General features: G+C 38.1%; 2 protein-coding genes across 3 annotated transcripts in view; one reads left to right on the top strand and one right to left on the bottom strand.

Moving 5' to 3' along the window:
• CMSS1 (cms1 ribosomal small subunit homolog) overlaps window positions 1-24454 on the bottom strand; it is a 371764-nt gene that overhangs the window by 250771 nt on the left and 96539 nt on the right. The gene's annotated exons all lie outside the window — the stretch shown is intronic.
• FILIP1L (filamin A interacting protein 1 like) overlaps window positions 1-24454 on the top strand; it is a 300030-nt gene that overhangs the window by 184830 nt on the left and 90746 nt on the right. For both annotated transcript variants that reach the window (XM_063101164.1, XM_063101169.1), the window contains 3 exons: window positions 6703-6949; window positions 7697-7870; window positions 16574-16752. In XM_063101164.1, the coding sequence (XP_062957234.1) occupies window positions 6713-6949; window positions 7697-7870; window positions 16574-16752 (590 nt within the window). In that variant the 5' untranslated portion in view covers window positions 6703-6712. The remainder of the gene's footprint in view (window positions 1-6702; window positions 6950-7696; window positions 7871-16573; window positions 16753-24454) is intronic.

Here is a 24454-nt window from a genome sequence, read left to right on the forward strand (position 1 = left end):
ACCTTTTTATTTTATAAGTGACAACCCAGAGTCTGGCTAATTAAAGGCAGAGCTGGGATCAGAAGCCAGGTTTCCTGAATCCCAGCCTACACTCCTGAAGGATGGTATTCTGTGGCTGTGATAGTTACAGATAACAATACATTAGGCTGTATTAAACTGACAACTAAGCAGGTTTTCTCCTTACAAACCCATCGGGTATTATTATGTCACTGCCATCACTTTATGAAAAGAGTAAGGCATCACTATTTGGATAAACAATAGCAACTTTCTATTCCTTTTATATTTTTTTGAGTAACCTGAAAATCACAAACCACTGTTGCTACTAAAAAAGTTTTCTTTACCCTAGTACGCACCACTGGGCCAAGCACAGATGCGTTAAAAATCTGCCAAGAGAAACAGTGAAGTCACTGATAATACAAAGCATGAGAGTATCATAAAATTCATGTCTTTGTTTTCTTCCTTTCGATACTTAATTCTCATTACTGATCATTTTGTGGTTGTTGGCAGAAGGGCAAGGAAACTCCACTACCGTAAACATGCAGAAACACACACTCCTCAGTAGACCAGAAGTCTGCACACGATGAGTCTGTTCACAAATCCAATGTGAGCACCACTTCATTAATCAGCAAGAATGTTAATGCTACTACCTCCAGTCCCTAAAGAGAATTGGTGGGCTCAGAAAAACTCTAATCACTTCAAAAAGAATAACAAACACAGTATAAAATGTTTCAGGTCATTCCTTTTTTACCACTTATAAATATAATTTCTGGCAAATGACCTATGCTCTCCTGGAAGATTTCACCAAACCCACATTAACAGTGAGGTGAGGGAAGCTAGGATGTCTACAGAGCTCCATTCAGTCTTCTGCTGCAGCTCAGGGCTGACTTGAGCTCAAAGAGCACTACTTATGTGCAATGCTTGGCAAACCTCCCTGCTAAACTGAAACTTACATTATCTTGGTATTCTGGAAGACATACTTTGGATGAAATCAATGGGTGCAGAGAAATCCTTATTGGTTAGCAGCGGAATACACATTGATTCTTCTCAGTAGGCTACTGTTACACATAGGAATATGTGGGTAAGAGGAAAGCATACTAATGCATCACAGAAATCACAAAACAAAAACCAAAAAACAACATATGCTTCTAGGAAACTAAAAGAAGAACTAAAAATATTTGTCCTCTTTTTAACTAGACTTTTATTAGATTTGCATAGAAATTTAAATCTGTTGGTATACAGAACTTTTTCAAAGATGCCTGCAGTTAACTCCCCTGATTCTTTTGCTATGTGATCTTGAAGCTCCTTCCATCTAGAGGTGGAATCTATTTTGCCACTCTTGAACCTGGGCTGGCCTTGTGGTGTTCTTTCACCAATAAAATGAGACCTAGGAGTTTCAACTTTCACTCTCTTGGAATGTTGTCCTGAGACTACCATGTGAGGATGCCTGGTCTAGCCTACTGGATGATGAGAGCCCACATGAAGCAGAGATTAGATGACTCAGCTGAGGCTCCCCTAGCCCAACTAGCCGACAGCCAGATATGTGTGAGAGCCCATCTTAGACCATCCAGGCCCTGTAGAGCTGCAAATGGCTGGAGCTGCGGAATGATCTACAGAATTTTGAGCCATTGTTGTTTAGCCACTATCTAAGTTTTGAGATGGTTTGTTAAACAGTAATTTATGCCTGAGACAGTAGATCACAAAGTAGAAGGAGCAAACCAGTTACCCTGTTGAATGTCCATTATGTATGGAACACCAGGTCAGATACACCACAGGAGACATGAATGAAGATTAAAAATATTAGACAGAAGACGTGGGTGGCCCTGTCCTTCACATGTGAACATACCTATAGATAAAGTAGCATTTTATATTTATCTGTTTTAAATATATCTAACCCATGTAACAATCTTCCATTTTTTCTATAGCCCAGAACAAGGTAATCCTGGGATGTTCAAGAAAATATAATGGGGCAGGGAAAGACAGTTACAATTCCTATTTACATTTAATTTTTCTTTTTCTTTTTCGAATATGTTTTCATAAGGTACACAATAAATATATTAATATGCTAGTACATGAACATTATTTATAAATAAATATACACATAATGGGGTTTTTCCAATCATATCTCCTACACATTTCCAACCTCCCATCCCTACAAAAATATACTTTCTTCTATGCTCTTGCTTTTCTAAAATAAATGAACCTTTCCCTGGCTACCTAGGGAAGAGCCAGTGACAGCTACTACTACAGATCATTGTTCATCTGTACTGTAGTTATTTATAAAGTGCCTCTTCAGCAAGACTATACTCATTTGTCAGGCAGAGTGTCTGTACCAGTATATGCATTTGACTTTGGCAGTACAAGATAATGATATTATGGCATAATTTTTTTCCCCGTCCCTGCCCCATTGCATGATTTTTAAGAGTATGGGTTCTGGAGCCAGGTTACCTGGACTCAGATCCCAGTTTTGCCACTTATTTGTTGTGTAACCTTTATGAAGTAATCTGTGCTTCCATTTCTTCCATTCAGTTAGTTATCTGCACTTCCATTTCTTCACTGTCAGATGGAGACGACAGTATTCCCTACCTCATAGTGTTGTCATGAGACTTGAATGAGTTAATACATGTAAAATGCTTACAAGAACGCCTGGCACATATTAAGTGCTAAGTATTAGCTATCATCATAATTACCACCACCACTGCCACCACCACCACCATCTTTCTATCCCCAACGTCTAAGAGAGTAAATAAATGTGTGATGAAGGGAAAGCGAGAAAGAGCCTGAGTTGTAGGGAAAACACATTATATGTCTTGTTAAAATTCTGAAAGTTAACGTTTTAAATTTCTCCAGAAGTATAACATAACTCCAAGGCAAGGTGTCTTGATAGTATCAATTGATGGCTTGTTTATGACAAATCATGTAAGTAATAAACATGTAAGATAATAAACACCTTCAAGTTCTGCTTTTACAGCCTGATGAGGATATAAAATAATTCTCAGCTTGTGGAATATACTATAAAGCATATGTACTTCAGAGGGCCTGGTTTTCCAAAGCCTTGCAGTTTCAAATATTGACCTTGCAAGGACTGGAAATTTTCCTCAGGCTATAAAGTCTCTGTTGCAAGATAAGAATTGTGGCACAACAAGGTTGCTGGCTCAAAGACAGATGAGTTACTGATTGATACCTAAGTTGCTGGAAAACTGCTAGAGGGAGAAGGAATGTTTGCTACGATCAAGCTTTTGTTGATAGCCTTACTGGAATGTCATCTGACTTGTTTCACTGAAAGTTACTAACCTATATTGTTAAACTACAACCCCACCTATGTTCTCTTCCTGTAACTTCCTGGTCTGGAAAATAAATGCAGGAAGGGAACCACAATTCGGGGTTAATTTCCCGAGGAAGGGTTGCCTCTTGCTGGAGGGTCCCAGGGAAGTTAACCACTTTGGGGCTTCTCACTGCTCAGAATAGATAGGCTTTAAGTAATCCTTTGCATCTCCGTCACCCAGGGGAAGTGGGGTGACAAATCCGTGGGGGGGAGGGGCGGCGAAGCAACACAAAGCAACATCAGTTGAAGACTAATACTGCAGTTATGTACTTAAGAACTGTCTTTTAGTTGTAATCTCTCCCCGAGGGGAAATCATCATATACAAGTGTACTGCATATCCATACATGTCGCATTTAGATTTCTGTAGATTTCCAATAAGGTGCAGACTCACACAATCCATTTGTTCTATATAGACTATTAATAATCTATGCTAGAAGAAAGGCACAGTGGCAAGAATTACTGCATATTATAGGGAAAAGTAGACATCCAGATCACCTTCCCACCCCTGTCACTTCAGAGATCAGGACACAGGGCCCAGAGAGGGTCAGTGGCTTAACTAAGTCCCACAGCTGATTTGTGATGGAATTCTTTCCACCTAACTTCTGCCTGGTTCAGTGCATTTTTCATGATCCCAGTTTTGGGAACTACTTCTATAAACCTTTTGAGTAAAAATGTATCACTTCCATTGAGGGAAGTAAGGAAATCTATCACAAGTAATCAACTTAGTGCACGATACAAAGTAGGTCTTCAATAAATGCTTGTTGAAGGATGGGTGGAGGGAGGGTTAGAAGAATGAAGTTCTGGCTGGTAGGCTGGCTATAAAGTCCTAAAGATTCCTAAAATGTCTTAATACTCAGGACATCTCAAGTAGTGCCAGTAAGCTGGGGCTAATGAGAATAACTGCTTAAACAGAGTACACAGGCAAACATACAAAGTCATTTTTTTAATCTTTTTTTTTTCTATGCATGCATGTCTCACATTTCCTTAAGATCAAAAAGATAATCAAACTTTTTTCCTTCTTAAAATAATTTTTTCTAACTGTAAAGATATAGTTAATATCTCTCTATATAACTATAAGCATATAGTTAATATAAACTCACTGTAAAATTTTGGGTAATAAAAATAAGGTAAATTATAATAATATTAATAATAAAACCTAATGTTTATTGAATGCTAATTTTTTACCAGGCATATTGTAAGCATCTGATAGGTGTTGACTTATTTAATCCTCACAGCAACCTTAGGTTACAAACATACTACTACTATCATCACCACTTTACAGAGAAAACTGAGGCACTTGCCCAAAGATTTATAGCCAGTAAATAATAGAGCAGGAATCTGAATTCAGGCAGTGTAGTTCCAGAGTCCATGGTCCTAATCATTGTTTTACACTGCCATGTATAAAACATGCTCATGTTTTACTTTCCAACGAAAACTGTAAAAAAAAAAAAAAAGATTTAAAAATTGAAAAAATTGACTAAAATAAAATTTAAAACTTCCATAGAAAGAGACAATAAAGAGAAATAGAAGCAACTGACCAGAAAAGGTAATAGAAAACAAACTCAAATGGCTTCTAAATATATAAAAAGATGCCTACTCTCACTAATAATTATAGTATACAAATTTAAAAGCAAGGTATCATTTCACACTCATTGAGTTGGGAAAAATTTTAAATCTGATAATAGCAAATGTTGATGAAGATATGGAGCAATGAGAACACTCACACTCTGCTATAAATTAGTACTTCATTTAGGAGAGCAATAATCTATAGTTATGTTGAGGACACCCACATTCCATAACCCAGAAATCCCACTTCTCTGATGACCCAAAGAATATTTCCAGGATAAATGCATGTACACAGGGAAAAATTGTACAAAAATGATCACAGCAGTGTTTTTCAAAAAAATACTAAGAAAACCGCAAACTATGAAAAAAAAAATCTATCAACAGTAAAATAGATAAGTGCACAAATGACAGACTAATTATATAATGAAATACTATATATCAACAAAAATATATAAACTACAGCAAAAATGGAACAAGGAAGAATCTCAAAAATGTAACATAAGATGAAAAAGCAAGTTTCAGAAAGATATGTTCAATATGCTATTTACATAATGTTTTAAAACACGCAAAACAATACTATATATTGTTCAGCAATTAAATACATGTGCTTAAAAACAGTATAAAACATGCACAGAAATGATATACACCAAATTTAGGATGGTGGTTACTTCTGGAGTGGTAAGGAAAGAGAATGGGTTTCAGAAGAGAGACATAGGTGGCTTCAACTGAATCTACAATACACTACTTAAAAAATTTTCTAACATATATATAATAAATTATTAAAATTTTACAAATTTGTGTGGTAGCAATGTAGCAGTTCATTATATTTTCCATACTTTTCTGTATGCTTGAGTATTTCAGATTTTTAAAGAAATATCATTACAAACTAAAAGTAAGGCACTAGTGATGATGAAAGTTTCACTGTAGAGACAAAGAGTAAAATTAATAATCTTGTCATCATTGGAGTTGACTATAAGCTTAATTGATATTTTCCCTTCTAGTTAGAAACCTTGAAGGTGGAACAATTTTTCTTCCTATTATAAATTAATTTGAATAATTATATAATCAGATGTGGAGCTAAAGTGTCTCTCGAATATTAATTTATTTTGTATTTATTTCTATAATGGCCAACTATTATAAGCAGTAGTGTCTTTGCTTTGAAGATGAGAGTCCTAAATATATGTCCTTGACTTATCCAGGGATAGTTCTGGAATTTTAGAAGAATGTCAGGAATAAAGCCAGGGACCAAGACTGCATTTCTTTAATAATGGACTTTGCCTTTATAACAAAATAATCCAAAATATTTTGTAGCAGTAATTCTGACACTTCTAATGTACCAGAGGCTAAAAAATTAAAACAAAACAAAATACAAAAAAACCCCAACAACTTTCAAAGGAAATACTATAATGTGAATCTAAAGAAAATGAGACCAATTAGCAAGCTCACCATTTTACAATCATGTTAAGTATGTCTTAATTTAAGTAAGCACTTAGGCCGTGGTTGGAAGTATGACCTGGGTCCATGGGGTGGAATGCTTGGTGGATGAAGTTCAAACAGAGTCTGTTTACCCATGGACATAAGTGGCCTTAATCAAAGCAGAACACATTTTTTAAAATGTTGACTTTAAAAGCAGAAGTGTAAATAAGACTGTGATTTATGAATCTGCAAATACCCTTCACTGTTGTAGACATCAAAAAGATCAAGTTTTTTGGCTGCAGTAAATACAAGAATGCAGACTTGTTAAAGCAATAATAGATACTGTTATTAAAACTTTATGTCCATTAAGAGTTACAAATTGTCTTCCCTCCTTCCAGGCCTTAAAGAATGCGTTCCAAAAGTAGTGACACTGAGGGCTCAGCCCAAAAGCAATTTTCAAGACATGGTAAAGACTGCAGTTTCCAAGGGCACAGTCAGCAAGACAAAGACCCCACCAGTGAGTCGGATGCAATCCTTCCAAGTCCCAAGTCAGAGAAGCCACACAGAGGTAACAGCCACCAAGCAGAAGACCTCTCAAGAGATGATCTATTATTTCTCCTCAGCATTCTGGAGGGAGAAGTGCAGGTCAGCTGGGCTGGAGTTAATCCCATTATGGTTCAAAGGGAAGGCTGCTTGTGAATTTTGTGTGCATGCTGCTACAGAAATAGATATCTGTGGTTCGTACTTGTGTGTACATGAAAGCAAACATCAAGTACACATACACAGAATTCTCTTCTGCCAAATCAAGGGCAATTAATCACATCTAAAAGGGTTCTTGTTATGACACATGACTGGCATGTGCGTTGTAAAAGGTCACATCCTTTGCTCAAGCTGCTCATGAGCTTCACTGTACAGGCACATATTGGTAACAGTATTGCCAGACTACTTCTGGATTGGTTTAAATAACAATAGGCACTTTTGTACCCTATGTGCACCGGCTCCTAGACTTGCCCTGGCATAATTAACCTACATAAAAATATAAAAACAGCTGTTACACATATAGGCGAATCCCATTTCCCACTTCCTGAAAACCCAAATGCTAGTCTATTGAGGGGTATCATGTTATCTGCCTGTCAAACACAGTAAAAAAATGTAATCCCCTAATGTTGTATATTGACCACTTTTAAAAACATTAGTAATGTATAATTAGATTGTAAGGAGGATGAAGGGACATAGTTTTGTTTGGTAACTTTTCCAAAAGGTGCTATAACCAAATATGATTCATTTATATTTGAAAGAGAAGAAAAAACACTGTCAACTATCACAAGAAATCACTTGCTGAGACTGCTGGTAGATAAAGTAGGTTTTCTGAAATACCTTTTGTTCCTACAGGCTCGAGATGAAGTCATAGGCATTTTAAAGGCTGAAAAAATGGACTTGGCTTTGCTGGAAGCTCAGTATGGGTTTGTCACTCCAAAAAAGGTGTTAGAGGCTCTCCAGCGAGATGCTTTTCAAGTGAAATCTGCCCCTTGGCAGGAGGACGTCTATGAGAAACCAGTGAATGAGGTATGTACCACATCAGGGGTGTGTTCCTGGGAGGCAGAAGAAGCTCACCTGCCAGCCAAGCTCTAGGCCTGGCAGGTAAGCATGACCTATAACTCCCTTTTGATTCTTTACAGTTTTACTATCTAAATGCATTAAAAACCTACCCAAAGTAGATAAACAGTATAAGTTCTACAGGAAAGAAAGGAGAATGAATCATGGACAGGATGCTTCCACTAAGTTTGTTTCTTGACATCAGACTGAAACCTACCAAATGCAAGAGAATTTCTCCCCACCATCACACACACTCTTGAACACAGACACATAGATCTATACTTCTTTTGGGGTCTTGAAGGATATCCAGGCTATAATAAAAACAGATAAAGTTAAACCATAGAGGTTAATTTCTTTGAAAATGCTGAGATATTATGTTATAGAAATTTTCAGCATGAGTAGAAATGATCTGAAGAACTGTCTAAGAAATAGGCTTTTAAAAAACATATTTTAGATATTCTTTTCCTTCAAAAAATTTTTTTTCTCTCCTATTTTTTAAAAATTTATTTTTTTACATTCTATGATGTTGCTGCAGAGCAGTTGGGGGGAAGGGGCAGAGAGGAAGGGGGAAGGAAATAGGGTGGGAGAAGGAGGAAGGAGGAGGGGTAGGGTTGAGGCCTGTGGCACCCTCCTCATTCCTGCAGGGGAGACCAGAGGGCTTCCAGCGGTGGCTTGGTCATAGCTAGGCTGGGTGCAGATGTTGGGGGGTGTAGCTGAAGCCCTCATCCACCACTACCCGAGTTTGGGAGCCTGGGGCACTTCTTGCGGCAGCTCAGTGGTCATCGCTGGGCTGGTTGTGGGTGTTGGGGGAGCATGGCCGAGGTCTGAGGCCCCCCCACCACCCTGGCTCAGGAGAGCCTGGGGCACTTAATGTGTTGGCTCAGTGGTCATTGCTGGGCTGGCTGCAGGTGTTGGGGGGCATGGCTGGGGCCTTAGCCCTCCCTGCGCCCTGGCTTGGTAGCCCAGGGGACTTCTGGTCCTTCTAGGTTTTATAGGTGTTCTTTGGTGATGTGAAACCTTTACTAGTTAATAACAAACTTGTCTTTGGTCTGTGGGTATTTTGTTTTTTCTTCCAGTTCTGTGTTGGATTATTTGCTGTTCCCACCACTTAAACTCTGCACTGGAACTAATTTGCTGTCCTTTGCTTACTTCTAAAATCGGGGAACTTCCTGTGGGGACCAGCACTTGAGCTCTGTGGTTGAGCTAAATTGTTGCTTTGCTGCTGACTCCCTGGGGAAGGCTTTTTGTGCAGGTCAGGTTTTAATGGTTGACTTTATAAGTACTTCTGGGTCTCATGAGATCTGGTACACCTGGGTTGGATAGAAACTCTGGCCTGGACTTCAGTGTTTTCAGCAAACTGCACCCCCTGCAGATCTGTATTCCTGACCAGTCTCCACTGAGTGGTCCTGTGCTGATTGGGGGACAGATCACCTGTCCTTGCTGTGCCCCAGTGTTCTCCTGGTGGGCCCGTCTCCACCACCACCTGTGCTCCAAACACTTCCCATGGGGCAGGCTGTGCACCAGTCCCTTACAATGACTCACTGTTCTCTTAGTGGCTCCTTTTTTCAGTTGTTGTGGACCCTCACTCCTATGTGGGTCCACAGAATCCTGTTAGTAGTCTTGCTGGCCTCGGGGCTACCAAGGCCCTCTTCTCCCCTGCAGCCTCTAAGCAACTTCATCTTAAGAGCTCAGCTGCGGTTTTTGCCAGATCCTGCTCTTTGCACTCACCCTCCTTCAAAAATTTAATGACAGCAAAGACCTTTACCCCACAAGTGTGCCCAGCAATTTCAATGGTAAAAGGAGCAGTCCCAACATGGCCACCGTAGCACACTGACACAGCACTGCTTGCTATTCTACTTGCTGACATTCTGAAACTCATTGTCATCCTTATTGTATTCTTCTGTTTTCCTCTAAGACTTCAATGGAAAATTTCATAATTTTTCATTTTTATCAAAAGGAAACAATTAGGAGCATGAGTTAAAGCTGAAGAGTGAAAGAAAGTTTTAGACAAGTTTCCCCTACATAAACTCTGGCAACCTACCTCAGCACTGACCTCTAATGTCCTTGCTATTCTTGTCTTGGGTGTCTCATGAGAGAAGATTACCATCTTGCCAAATTGTAAAAGAGTTTGGTCATGTGGATCTGCTTCCCTGAAGGGTTAGGATGAGACCACCCAAAGTCTGTTGACTGATGCTTTAATCCAAATTTTAAACAAAAGGAGCCGAAGTTGCATTCTAGTCAATAGTGTTAAAACTGTATACTGGCTTCTAACATATTGACTGTGAAACAGCATCATGCACAAATTAATGCAAATTAATGATCACTGAACATTCCCCTAACAAAACTCCACAGATGGCATAATCCCTCAACACTTCAGTGTGAAATGAAACAGAATGATTCCAAACTAATGTTGAAATCAGTAGAAAAAATTTTAGTTACAAAATAATTCTATTGCACACATGCAAATTGGAAATTCCCTGACTCTCTGCAAATGCTTGCAATCCTAACTCTGCAAAATGCCCCTGAAGGTTGTCCATAATCTTGCCTGGGTTTACAAATTCAACCTTCGTTGATTGCTCCTCCAACAGATATACCCCTCCCCACACACACACATACCCCTCACATTCCCACATCCATGATGTGCCAATTTTCTTGTTTCCTTCTATTTCTCCCTTGTAGATTTCTCTCCCCCAGCTATCAGTCTATCTAATTTCTTGAAGCCCATATACCCTCAAACTACACAACGTTTCAGTTGTATACCCACACCTACACACACACACACACACACACACACACACCCCTCACATTCCCACATCCATGATGTGCCAATTTTCTTGTTTCCTTCTATTTCCCCTTGTAGATTTCTCTCCCCTCAGCTATCAGTCTATCTAATTTCTTGAAGACCATATACCTCAAACTATACAACGTTTCAGTTGTTTTCCTATATCTAGGAAGTAATGAGTGAAAGGGTGACACTCAGAGAACAAACATAAAAGATGAATTCTAACTAGCATTCACTAGATAGGACTGAAGAAAAGAAAGGGAGGGAGGACAGTGTTCCCACTAAGACCAGCCCTGGCTGCACCTTAATAAAAACAGAATAAGTATCTGCATGCTAAAAAGTGTCCTTTTGTCTTTCCTCATGCTGGAGTGTTAACAACCCTCTCCCTTTTATTTTCCTCATAATGTTCTTTGTGAAAAATCTAAAAACTCAATCATGTCTAGGGTGAGCTAGAGGGGATTTATATAGTTCTTAAGACAAAATAACTTAGAATAAACTGCTCTAAGTTACATGACATGGTAATAACACTAACTTAAGATGAAAAACTGGTGGAGGCCTATGAGCTAGAACAAAGGATGAGGATGGGGAAATAGGTAAGAGGTGTTGTCAAGAGGGAGGGAAGAAGCAAGAGTTCAAAATCCACAAGAGTTTTAACTTCCTATTCCCTTCCAACCTAGGGTCCTATATTGGAAGTTTCCTTAAAAGACACTTGAGTTCATGGCCTAATATATTCTTAATTCTTCCAAACAATATATCACAAAAAATACAGCAACATTTTGGATCTGTCAAGGTACTAGAATAAAAGAATCTCAGCACATTATTAGCATGATCTTAGGGCAATTGTTATCATACTTAAAAGTACTTATTTTAAGCAACTGCATAATTTAGCTTTTAAATTTTATTTTATTCATTTACTGAATAAATACTTATTGATGAGCTGATGTATAGAAATAGTTGTGGTTCCCACCTCCAGGGTGTTTAATATCTAAGACAGTGGCAGAAAACAAATGATGGCATAAATAAGTATACAACCATAGAGTACTATGAGGTAGTATAATCAAGGGATCAAATATAGATAGAAGAATCAGGAAAGCCAAGATCCAGAGGATGAGGAGGAATCAGTCAGGTAGAACATAAAGAAATTCCATTTCTGGCAATCTTGTAGACTACATATCATGAAATCATATCACAAAAAATATATTAAAATGTTAGATAAAATATAAAAAACACTCAAATGCATGGATGAACTTAAATGGAAGAAAGAGAAATCCTGAAGCTAAGAACTAAAAGAGAAAATTTTCACAGACTAGCTTCTGGCTTCATACATTTTGAAACCTTTTTCCCTACAATACGCAAACTTCCAGTGCTGGGAACCAAAGGACATATTCATTCTGCAATATAACGACTGACCATTAAATTATTCAAAATGGCTGAGTGAGCTGGCACAGTGACCAGTAAAAGCATTTCTGGAAATCTTTCCTACACCAAGCTCGCTAGCAATAACTTAACTATACAGGAAGTAACTGTGAGCCATATAATATATGGCTCTAAACATCAAATGAACTTTCCTTTAGCAGGACCCCAAAATATTCATAGCCTTTCCAAAACCTGACAAAAAAGGAAGTATGATGGAAGGTAAGTCAAAATGGAAAAAAGAGGTCTTAACAGATTACAACATCTTTTGCTGATTTTACAAAATTTTGACTAAGTGAACATATTGCTAGGGCCCTCACACGGCCTTGGAAGGTGCCCATATTACTGAAGAACACTGAAACTTAAGCTTCATTAACTAACTTCATGGCAAATCTTGCCCCTCTTTCTCTTTCTGTGTGTGTACATATGTGCATGTTTTTAGAAGAGGGAGACTTAATCATGTTTGTAGACACAGTTTGAAGGGACAGAGGTGGGATCAAACATATAAAAAAGAGAGAACTGTAGGTAGAACAAGGGCTAGAAGGACATAAAAGAGATGGAGGAAAACAAGTACACACAGGTGAAGAGGTTAAGAATGTAGAAGGACATAGGAACGTTATGAGTATCAGAAGTGGAAGAAAAAATAGAGTATTCATGTTTGATAGACTCTTCTCAAGAATAAGACAGGAATTAGAGGTAAGGATGTGCCTAGACCCAATACTTTGAGAAAATAGCATGAGCTTCAGATAGGTGCCTTGAAAAGAGAACCAATGCTGACTAGACATAAGGAAAAGAGCCACATGGAAGGTCCTGCTAAATCAGAAAATCAGCCAGAATGCTGCCAAGATTGAGCATGGAAAGAAATATTGTTGGGGCACTGACCTGAAGCTAAGCAGATGACTAAGACAAGAATGAGAGAAGATGACCACCAGATTGAGGATGAAAAAAGGAAATGCTTTCAGAAGGTCTGGCAGTGGCAGTGCAGAGCCGTAAGAATCATGCCCCCATTTCTAGAGTCTGAGATGCTGAGCCAGTGAAGAAACAAGCAGTCTCTATTTCAGGATTCCAGTGGTATCAAGGAAAACCAGGTTTCAGTACAGACAAGAAAGAAGGGGCACTTTATAAACAGCATATTTGATCACCTTTGATTTGCTAAAAAGGTCAAACAATCTATTTGCTCTGTGGATTAGCTTTATTCCTACCAGCATATTCAGAGTAAAAAAAAAAAAAAAAAAAAAGACAGTCAAAGAAAAAGACAATCTACAAAGAACAATGGAAAAGAACAGGAGAACTAAAGCCATAGTGTAGAAGAAAAAGATCAAATTCAAATAAGGGTGATCTGTGAACTGGGGTGTATTAAAAAAAAGGTCATTATTATTTTCTAAACTAATATTAAGCAACCAAAAGCAAAAAGATGAAAAACCTCTCTGTTCTTCACTCCTTCTCATCATTTTTGGAAGGATCACAAAAAATCCAACCTAATGGGACACCCTATGCTCATTCATCTGAGGCAAGGAGCTGTACTGTACGAGAGGTCTTCAAAAGGTTCATGGAAAGATTCGTATTATTTTTCAAGTTCACTTTTCCACAAACTTTTTAAAGTACCCTAGGATTAGTGATTGGGTTATGACATGATGGAGGTTAAACTGATAAGCAGGAAGCTTGTCATTGTACAGGAAACATTAAGAAGTCATCTTTTCAATCTTTCTGCCTGGGTCCCCCCTGTAATGCCTGACAAATCTTCCTATTTTCTTTCCCAGGTCTTCATTCAATCTGTGAGTGGGGATAGATAAAAAAGGGGCAGTCATTCTCTGATAATCCCTTAGTACTTAATGATACACCACCTTACACTGCTCCTAATTGTTTAACGTATATTTATTTTAGACTTCAAACTTCTCTTGTACTCTCCATGGCAACTATCACAGTACTAGGTACATATAGCAGAACAGGCACTTTAAATAAATACTTGTTGCCTTGAGAAAACTGTGGCACTAGAATTAACCTTAGAAATCATCAAGTCCAGCCACTCAGTTTATAAATGAAGAACCTGAAGTATATAGCATGGTCAAGTGTCTTGGCCAAACTCACATGAGTTCAGGGAGGATCAGATCCATTATTTGATACGTCAGGAATGGGGAAGAGACTGAAGTGAGAACCACTGGCATATTTCCTAAGAAGCATTCTGGGCATCCAAAAATGAAGTCATAGAATAATACTCTAAATACAAGTTAAAACATCTCTAGAATCAGTAACTCTTTCTTTGGGAATTTTTCCTCTGCCAGGTCACTGTTTGACAGCTCTCCAATTATTGCTGTGACAAACATGAGATCCTTGTTAGCTGTACTGAACAGGATATAGTAAATTCAAGTCATCCTTCAAGATTCACAGAATGTGACAGAAGGAAAACCCAGAGACTTAGGCATCTCACTCACAGGAAGGAGCAAATGATTCTGCCCAGGAGTGATCAGAGAAAGAAAAGGAAAAGTTCTGGGAGAAGGGGAAAAAGTTCTCTAGGTCTCAGCACTGAAAAAAGCAGTCTTGAAGCATTATAATGTGTTCTAAGAACTGCCTGAAATCCAGTGTGGCTAAAAGTTTGGTGAGAAAGGTGGGAAGGTATGGAGTGAAAATGGGGCTGAAGTGGCAGAAGGTGAAGGGCCTTTTGGCCCTGCCACAGGAGAGTGGAATAATCCCACTGGTGGTAGAGCATGCTGTCAGTGATGAGGCCGGACTGGAAGGAGGTAAGGCTGGAGGAAACGAGACCACTAAAAGTGGTCATGTAATAAGTGATGGTTACTGATTCTTTCCAGTCTTCCTTCCTAGTCCTTACATAACAAACAATAAATCAATCAATCACCAATATATAAGGAGGAAAAAGCACAATGGACAGCAAGAGTGGATTAAATAAGCCTTCTATCATGTCCGGACAATTACAAGAAGCTGTCTAAGGAAAACTACTTTCTCTACTGTAATTATTCATTTATTAATTCTAAGGTCAATCTTTTTCTAAGTCAATTGATAACTTCTCTAAATTGAGGCTGATTCTATCACTATTTCACTTTCTAATTCCAAGAGCAGCTGATTTGAATTTCCCTTACAATACACTCTAATGTTTGGGCAACTGCAAGACGGAATTTTCAGAGGGTTGCTGTGACTTGAGACTCTCCTCCATGACTATCAACACTATAGCCTTCCTCTCAGAATATGGTCATGAGTTAACAGTGACTCTGCCAGCAGGCAATACAACTTTGCAGTTTCAGCTTCCACAAAAGGTCTGGCTACATTTGTTAAAAATCATTAACAATTGTATGGCATAATGAAGTATTTTGTGCGTGTGTGCTAAATCACCAAAATAAATCCACATTAGAAAACAAAACAGCTTACACATTATAGAAGTCAGAGAATTCACTGAGTTCTAAATGTTGGGACACCTCAGTTCTATTCTTCTTCTAAAATGACAACCATTTTGTGTCCTGAATTCCTAGTCAAGTACTGACTTTTTAGGATGTACAATTTAAATTGGCTTTAAATTCACAGTCACAAATTTTCAGTCTTTTACAATAAAGGCAAAGGGCAGAAATCAAATAATATTATCAGTACGGCATCTAGTATTTAATTTAGAAAGTCATATATTTTCAAAACCATATTCTTAATTGATCTTATCACTGGCAAAAGATACTGAGCCACTTTTGCTTTAATCAGCCCCCCGCCCTCCTTTCTCTCTTGATTCCTTGCTTCCTTGTTTTGTTTTCAATTTGTAAACTTATACTGGGTCCCTATTATAAGCAAGGCACTCTGTTAGAAGCTAAGAATTTAAGAAAAATGGGATGTAGGCCCTGCCCTCAGGGAGTTCATGTCTAGTATGAGACACATAAATCAGGCACAGGGTGATTGTTTTATAATAAAGATATAAGTAGGGTGTTATGGAAACCAGAAAGAACTTACTGCTTACATTGGTCACGTTTATACTGCACACCAACACAGAATTGATTATCTACTTATCTATCTTAATGGAAATATCTTGATGTGTAATAAAATAAAAACTAGAGCAAGGAATCCGAGAGGCATACACTGGCAGAGAGTACCATAGTGCAGGCTGGGGCAGAAGAGATCAGCTAGGGCAGATGCAGAATTAAACACTGTGCAAGGACCCTCTCACCTCCTATCAGGCCTTTAATATAGTTTTCCTGGAGAGAGAAGTGAGAATGTCAGAAAGGGAATATGTGCAAATTGTTCTGATACCCAAAAAGGCACAGATTATTCTCCCTGGAAAAATTTGGTAACAATAAAAAGACCACATTCATGTTGAAATACACCAAAAAGTATCCATTAACAAGAGTAATGATAAAAACTAAACAGGGAGATCAAAAACCCATTACTGAATTAATTAGCTAAAACAGAAACATTTCTAAAAAAGTGAAAGATGGCAGTATTATGAACAATATGAAGTTAACAGGCTATAAATGTATTTTCTTTTGCAGTTGGACAAAGTTGTGGAAAAACATAAAGAATCTTACAGACGAATCTTGGAACAGCTTTTAATGGTAGAAAAATCCCATAGGCAAACCATATTGGAATTGGAGGAAGAAAAGAGAAAACATAAAGAATACATGGAGAAGAATGATGAATTCATAAGCTTACTAGAACAGGAATGTGAAAGGTAAGACTGCTTTGGATCAAACAATGACCCATTCTGCAAACTATTACTAACCTCGCACTATGGGCTAGGCACTGTACCAGGCGTCAGAGATACAAGGATGAATATGACACAGCCTCTGTTCTCAAAGATCTCACAGTCCACGGTGAGGAAAAGGATATGTTTAAAGACATTGTCAGGGCCAGCCCATGGCTAACTTGGGAGAGTGTGGTGCTGATAACACCAAGGCCACGGTTCGGATCCCTATATAGGGATGGCTGGTTAGCTCACTTGGGAGAGCGTGGTGCTGACACCACCAAGTCAAGGGTTAAGATCCCATTATCGGCCATCTTTAAAAAAAAAAAAAAAAAGACATTGTCAATACAATGCAAGAATAACTGGGTGTGATAAGGACTATGGAAGCACAAATGCTGGCCACCTAACTCCACAAGGGAGTGTCCTGTGAAAGCTGCACGGAGGAGACAACAGAGGTCTAGTCCCTAGTCAAACTAGAATGGAAACTCTAATCAAGGCAACGGGAGAAATAAGAGTAACAGCATAGAGGTGAGAAAAAAAGCATGGGTACTGAGGAAACTCAAGCTTTCCACATGGCTACAGCACAGACTGTGAGTGCAGAATGAGAAAAGGAAAGGCTGGCCATGGGCAGTTGGACATTATACTATTGGAAAGAAGCAGCAGATAAAAAACTGTTAGAGGAGGAACAAGATGATCAGGTATGCTTTCTTAAAACAACATTAAGGCCACACAGAGGAAAGACTGGAGAAGGTAGCCCATGAAGGAGGCAAATACCTAGGGGATGCATTCTAGTGGTCATGGTATTAGAGAGGAAGGGGTATAAATAGCAAATATTCATGATGCATAGTCTATATAAATTAGTGACTGGTGAGACTGGACAGCAGAGCATGGGAAACGAGGAGTTATTGAGAAGCACTCCTGGCTATTCACCAAGACATAGAATATGGAAACGGGGCACAGCTTTTTGCTGCTGCAGGATTTTGATCCAGGAGGATGACTTGTGTGTGGAGGGGTGGGTAGGAGATGAGTCCTGTTTTAGTCATGGTGAGTATGAGGTACCTTCATGTATTCCAGTGTCTGGTGGGAAGAAAGATATGTATAGATACATCCCACAGTCAGAAAAATAGTCAGGAAAAGGATGGGCTGGGAATATGGATTTGCAGTGGGTGAAGCTATGGGTGTTGGTATAGGGAGGAGAAAGAATGCTGAGAAGAGAGGCCTAGAATACAGCAATGCTTGGTGGTTTTCAGGAGGAAAAGGGTCAAGAAAGGAAGCTGAGAAAGAATGGTGGGAGGTTGAGGAACCAGAAGAGAAAGAAGGCAATGAAATGAAGCAAGGAAGGACTTTCAGAAAAGAGTGAACACTCAAATAGCACCAAGTAATGCAGAAAAGGATGAGAAATATCCCAGGATTTGACCACAAGAAAGACACTGGGAAACTTAATGAGAGATTTTGATAAAGCAGTCAGGTCGGAAGCCAAATTGCAATGCTTTTAAGAATAAATAAAAAATGAGAATGTAGAAGTTCAAAAACTACATTGAGAAGCTTGGCTGCAAAAAAAGGAGAGTTTGATTGGTAAACATTTTATAACCATATGCAGGTCAGGTTATTTTGTTCCACTTTGAACCTGTATTCTGAATCACCTTAGAATATATAAGTATTCACAGTAAACTGAAAGGACAATTAATTAACCATCTTTATCAATACTGCAAAGATAGAAAATAACCAATCTTCGCAGAGTCAGAAATTTTTACTTGGTATTTATTTCGCTTTTGTTATTTTCATGTGTACTTTTATGAGTTACAGAGCCAATGAGGCTAGATTCTAACAATTACAGAAAAATGCAGGAAAAAAAAAGAATTACCTGTGACCTTCCCCTTCTAAAATACTAGTAATCTCAACTGCTTTATTCAGCAGTTACTGAATTACTTCCAATTCATATTTTAGCTAGGTAACTGAAGTTCCATTAATATCTGGGCTAATGGCAAAACTTGTTCAGAGTGCCAGAGAATCCATGGCCCTCACACCCAGTCCATTTTTTCCAGGATGTTTGTTTTGTACTCACTATATGGCAGTGGGGTGGTAGGTGGAATGGTACTTGTTAATTTGCCCATCACAAACTTTGAAATATCTACAGGGGCAGATTAAAAGAGCACAAGAAATCTGGCACCAAGTGAAGATTTGACTCAGACAATACAAGATTTGTTATTCAATGAGACAATGTTATATTAAACATTATTTTGAACCCCTGAGGTTTGGCACCAGAGGCTTCATTTGGCCTCCATACTTATTTGGCACTAACTTGCTGAACACAGACACTTTCTTTCATCTCTCATTATTATGAACATTTACCGACAAAGGTTAGAGTGTTGTCTGCTAAGACCCGAGACCATAAAACAACTAAAAGAAAACATAAGAGAAACACTTCAGGACAGGGCAAAGAAGGACTGGGCAAAGACTTTATGAATAAGACCCCAAAAGCACAAGCAACAAAAGAAACAAACAAACAAATGGGATTATATCAAACTAAAAAGCTTCTGCACAGCAAAGGAAATAAGAAGACAACCTACTTCATGTCTTGGGAGAAAATATTTGCCAACTACACACCCAACAAGGGATTGATATCCAGAATTTATGAAGAACTCTAACAACTTAACAGTAAAGAACCAAATAATCCAATTAAAAAATGGGCAAAGGAGGTGAGCAAACATTTATCAAAGAAAGATATATGAATTGCTAACAGGTACATGAAAAAATGTTCAGCATCACTAATCACCAGGGAAATGCAAATCAAAACCATATTGAGATATCATCTGACCCTGTTAGACTGGCCATTATAAAAAAGACCAAGAATAACAAATGCTGGTGAGGATGTGGAGAAAGGGGAGCTCTTCTACATTGTTGGTGGGTCTGCAAAGTAGTACAGCCATTACGGAAAACAGTATGGAGGTTTTTCAGACAACTACAGATAGAACTACCATATGATCCAGCAATTCCACTTCTGGGTATACTCAAAGGAATGGACTCATAATGTTGAAGGAACATCTGCACTCCCATGTACGTAGCAGCTGTATTTACAATAGCCAAGAGTTGGAACCAACCTAAATGTCCATCAATGGACAACTGGATAAGGAAAAAGCGGTATATATACACAATGGAACACTACTCAACCATAAAAAAGAGTGAAATTCTACCATTTGCAGCAACATGGATGAGCTTAGAAAAAACTATGTTAAGTGAAATAAGCCAGATGCAGAAAGAGAAATACTGCCTGTCATTACTCATAGTAGTATTCCATTGTGCATACATACCACCTTTTTTTAGCACTCATACATGGGTGCTAAGAAAGGAGGAAAGAAACTAGTATTCCATTGTGTATATGTACTACTTTTACTTAGCACTCACACGTGGGTGCTAAGAAAGGAGGAAAGAAAGAAAGAAAGAAAAGAATGAACCACAATAATACATTGAACTTTCAGAAGGAGAGAACAAATCTATGTTTACTAGAGGTGGGAGGAGGGAGGGAGTGGGGATTGGGAAGATATTAGGTAAGGGGCATAAAGAATAATTACAATTTGTGATAATGAATATGCTAATAATATTGTTAACATCACATGTTGTACACAGGTGACGGTAGTCAACACTGTACCCCCAAAATAGGTATAATTAATTATGCTTAAAAGAAAAATCAGAAGCAACACTGTAACACTGGAGGAAGCTAGCAAAGTTATTTAAACCAAGACAACAAAGAGGAACAACACTGAAAAATGGGAATAAAAGATCAGTGGGAATAAAAGCCATGTGCTGAACAAAAAGAAAAATAGTGGGATAAATGTAGAGTGTACACCATGGAATCAATATATTAAGAATGGTAATTTTATATGCATCAAATGAGTTTAAGAGGAAGTTAAGAGATCATATTTTTTAGCTTTATAGGACAAAAAGTTTCTTTGTCTTGAGCAATTAAACTGAACAAGCAATAAGAAAAAGTGACTAAAGAGTGTCCCTAATTCCCTGTTTAGCCATTCCAGAAGACAAGAAAATATTCACCTATTTCCATTTGCCAAGGAACAGCTTCCAGATGGAACTCTCTGGATATGAGAATATTAAACCTATTTTCAACGTAAATGTTGCAAAGATAACTCTTCCCTTGCTTCCCTATGATTCTCCAATTCTCCTTCTCTGGGTACTGCTGGTGCATTTGCATTTACGCTTGCTGCCCGCCTTCCTCCCTCAGGGAGACAACAGGCTTCATGAGGCACAACTGACTTCCACCTGCTTTAAGGCCATGTGCATCAAAGTATTAAATGAACACACCTAACAAAATGGGGAATGGGGGAAACTCCAATGATTTCAGGTAAATATACTCAGAGGGCATGTTTACACAAAGGAGTGTGAAATACCAGTAATGTGTCATTTATGGGTGACAAGGCAAAACACACACCATCACTGAATCCTTCAAATTTTTGTAAGAGTACTTCCTCTCAAGTACACTGCCACCCCTCACAAAAGCAAGACTAACTTGTCCTAAGGGGTCAAAGAATAATGTTTACTTTCTTTCTCAAACAAAGTGCTGTAAACCACTTCCAAATTAGTGACCCTCAGTACAGTGATACAATAAACCCCATAAAAGGGGGGTTGGGCAAGGATAGCTACAAAGGAACTATCTGATAGAAACTCTGAAAACACTGAGAAGGCTTAGTGCTTGTATTTTAAGTGTTGGTTAATATCTACTTGGAAATTAAATAAAAATTAAGAAATACATGATAGAAGTGGTTAATGAGACCTGACAGGATGTAATAGCAGATTTCAAATTAAGGCTCAAATTCTGTATTTTCTTTGGAGAATTCATTTTATGTGGAAAACCCTAAAGGAGCCTGATGTCACACATTGAGTTCAGGCCAAAATTGTTTGCCAAGTGATGTCGCTGCCATAATCAGTAAGCAATTGGCTTTCCCACTGAGGGCGGGTGGGGGCAGGGTCAGCTCAGGAAGGCCTGTTCCCAAGCATGTTAATACAAAATTTCCTTAGCTGTAATCTGTGTGGTTTGGTCTGTCCATATGATAATATTATACCACATTTCATGACAACTTTCTGTGTACTGACCAGCTCCAATGTGTGGATATGTGTCAATGATGACCTGAATTATGTAGTTGGCTGAATTATAAGCAGAGTCTATGTGAAAAGTTTTACACAAAAGCAATGCCAGTAATTTTTGGCCTTTCTGGATTGCTTCGCAGGAAAGCCAAAACAAAAATCACTTTTAGTCAGTGTAATTTTGCGAAATTTTCCCATAAGTGAAATGCCAGTTTTCTCTGCACTTTCAAAAAAGCTTGCAAAAAATTTTTTCTTTTTCAGTTTCAATGGAGGAAAAGGCTGTGAAGCAAAAAAAAAAAAAAAAAAAAAAAAAAAAAAGTTGTCTTTTTTTGAAACTAATCATTCTTTTTCGGAATACTAAAAGAAACCATGTAGACTAACTGTATATATTATTGCATTTCTGGTCTTGAAATAACCACTAAAGCAGGAAACAAATATTCCTATGGCAACTCTGTATAAAACCATGGATTTTCTTTTAAAGCCTTAAATTACTTTTCATTACCTTGACCAAGTCAGTTAGCACTGATATTGGGATTTTATAAATCAGGAGTTCAAATGGTAGCTTCTCAAAAGCCACATAGTGAGGATGGAGTCACAGAAGAATTAATTTCTCGTTCCTATCCTGCCAGGTTTGACCAGACAGAACAGTGATGCAGGGGACACAGGGATCTTTGGAGGGAAGTCACCAGGGGTCTAGCCTCAAGGGTTGTTGTCTTGACCACATCTTTTGCTGTTAGGTTTTTGTGAAACAAAGCTCTTCCACATCTTCCTTTGCCTGAAGCAACTTTACAGACAAAGATTTCCATCACTGATCCTTCTCTACTGTGACAGTCCTAATTTTCCAGTCTGGCATCAGGGAAGGTGAATGAAACACTGCTTGAGCCATATTTGACCTTATTGTTAACTGAGAATATTAGACTACTTTCAAAAGCTTCTCTCAAAAACATCAAACCTTTCTAGAGGCTTTGAATACCCCCTCGAAATACATAAATGAATGAGTATATTAATTTATCTAATTTTATAGTTAAATCAACTAGTTAGCTAGCTAGTGCTGTTTGCCATTCATACCTTAAAAAAACAAACAACCCCCCCCCCCAATTAATTAAATACCTGCTACAAGCAAAGTCCTGTGCTAGATTACTGGGTGAAGAAGGTAGATGTGGTCTTCACCTACATAAAACCCAGACTGATTTATTCATTGTATAAAACAGAGACACCACTGCAGACTTTAAGACTTAATACTGATGCTCCTAAGGAACTATAAGATCATGATGGGTAGAAAACAAGCACTACTATGGTAAAATCACATAATAACATGTAATGCTCATGAAGACAGAACATTAAGGAGAAATCAATGAACACATTAAACTAGAGTACTTTACTAGAGAATTCAATATCTTGCAACTATTGCCATTAGGATTTTTCACTTCCTGACTTAAATCTCAGCTTTTAAGAATATCCCACAAAGCAATACAGAGGGGGTACAATGTTTTAAAAAATAAATAAATCAAATCTACTATAAAAAATAATATTTGGAAAGCCAGCAGTTTTAAATTTCATGCACACTAAACTATTGTTGTATAATACATTGTACTCAAATGCAATCATTTCCTTTCAGTCTTCTGGCAAACAGTTATTTGCATTACATATTCTCAAGACTATGTCTTACAAGTAGTGAAATGAATGCCAGATCTCCATTTGACCTTTTTCATGGATATCCAGTTCTGTGTCAGAACAAAATGGAGACCCACCGCAAACACATACTTTGGTATTGTAATTCTATACAGAATTACAATGTGATCAGCCTAGTGTTCATACATCCCAGACCTAACATGGGATCTGGGCAGGGATGCAGAGAGATTAATTACCTCATGTGGATACCAAAAAACCATTTAGGACTGCACACCATGACTTAACTGTCAACAGATGTCACCAAACCATACCCTTGTTACTGCATAATTTAGCGGTTTCCATACAACACTGTTTAATTACACAGGTCAAAATGCAGATGCAGTGATGATGCTATTTGATTGATTTTCCTTCCCAGAAAGCTGAGCTTAATTTTGTAAATAACTTTGGGTGTGTATCTGGATGTATATGATTAGTAAATTTATTACTTACAAAAGGGTACTATGAATGTTAAAAAGCAGCTAAAAGAAAACATAACAAACCCAGTAAGGGATAAACCAGGAGCCTGGATAAAAAGGGGACTTTAGTCTGCAGACCAGATCTGCAGCTAGTGTGTACCTCTGGGCAAATTCCATTTCTCAAATCTTAAGTTTTCCATTACATAAAACAAGGGCAGGCTTTATGATTTCTATGTTTCAGATCTAAAAAATCTGTGATTATGTGATTATTATGAATAAGTACCTTTTACTATAAGCCTAAGATTCTAATCCACACCATGAAAAGAAGTCAGTGAGAATGACAGTGCCTCTATCACTGACTTCAAATCCAAATCTGCATTTTCATTCTTAAAGAACTAGATTTTGGTATACCCTACTGCTCCTCAAATGTCACATATTCAAAATGGAATCTGATATCATCTTTGCAAATCCAGGACCAACCACAACCTTCCTATTTCTGTTAATAC

This window comes from Cynocephalus volans, chromosome 1 (assembly GCF_027409185.1).
Source record: "Cynocephalus volans isolate mCynVol1 chromosome 1, mCynVol1.pri, whole genome shotgun sequence".
NCBI classification, from domain to species: domain Eukaryota; kingdom Metazoa; phylum Chordata; class Mammalia; order Dermoptera; family Cynocephalidae; genus Cynocephalus; species Cynocephalus volans.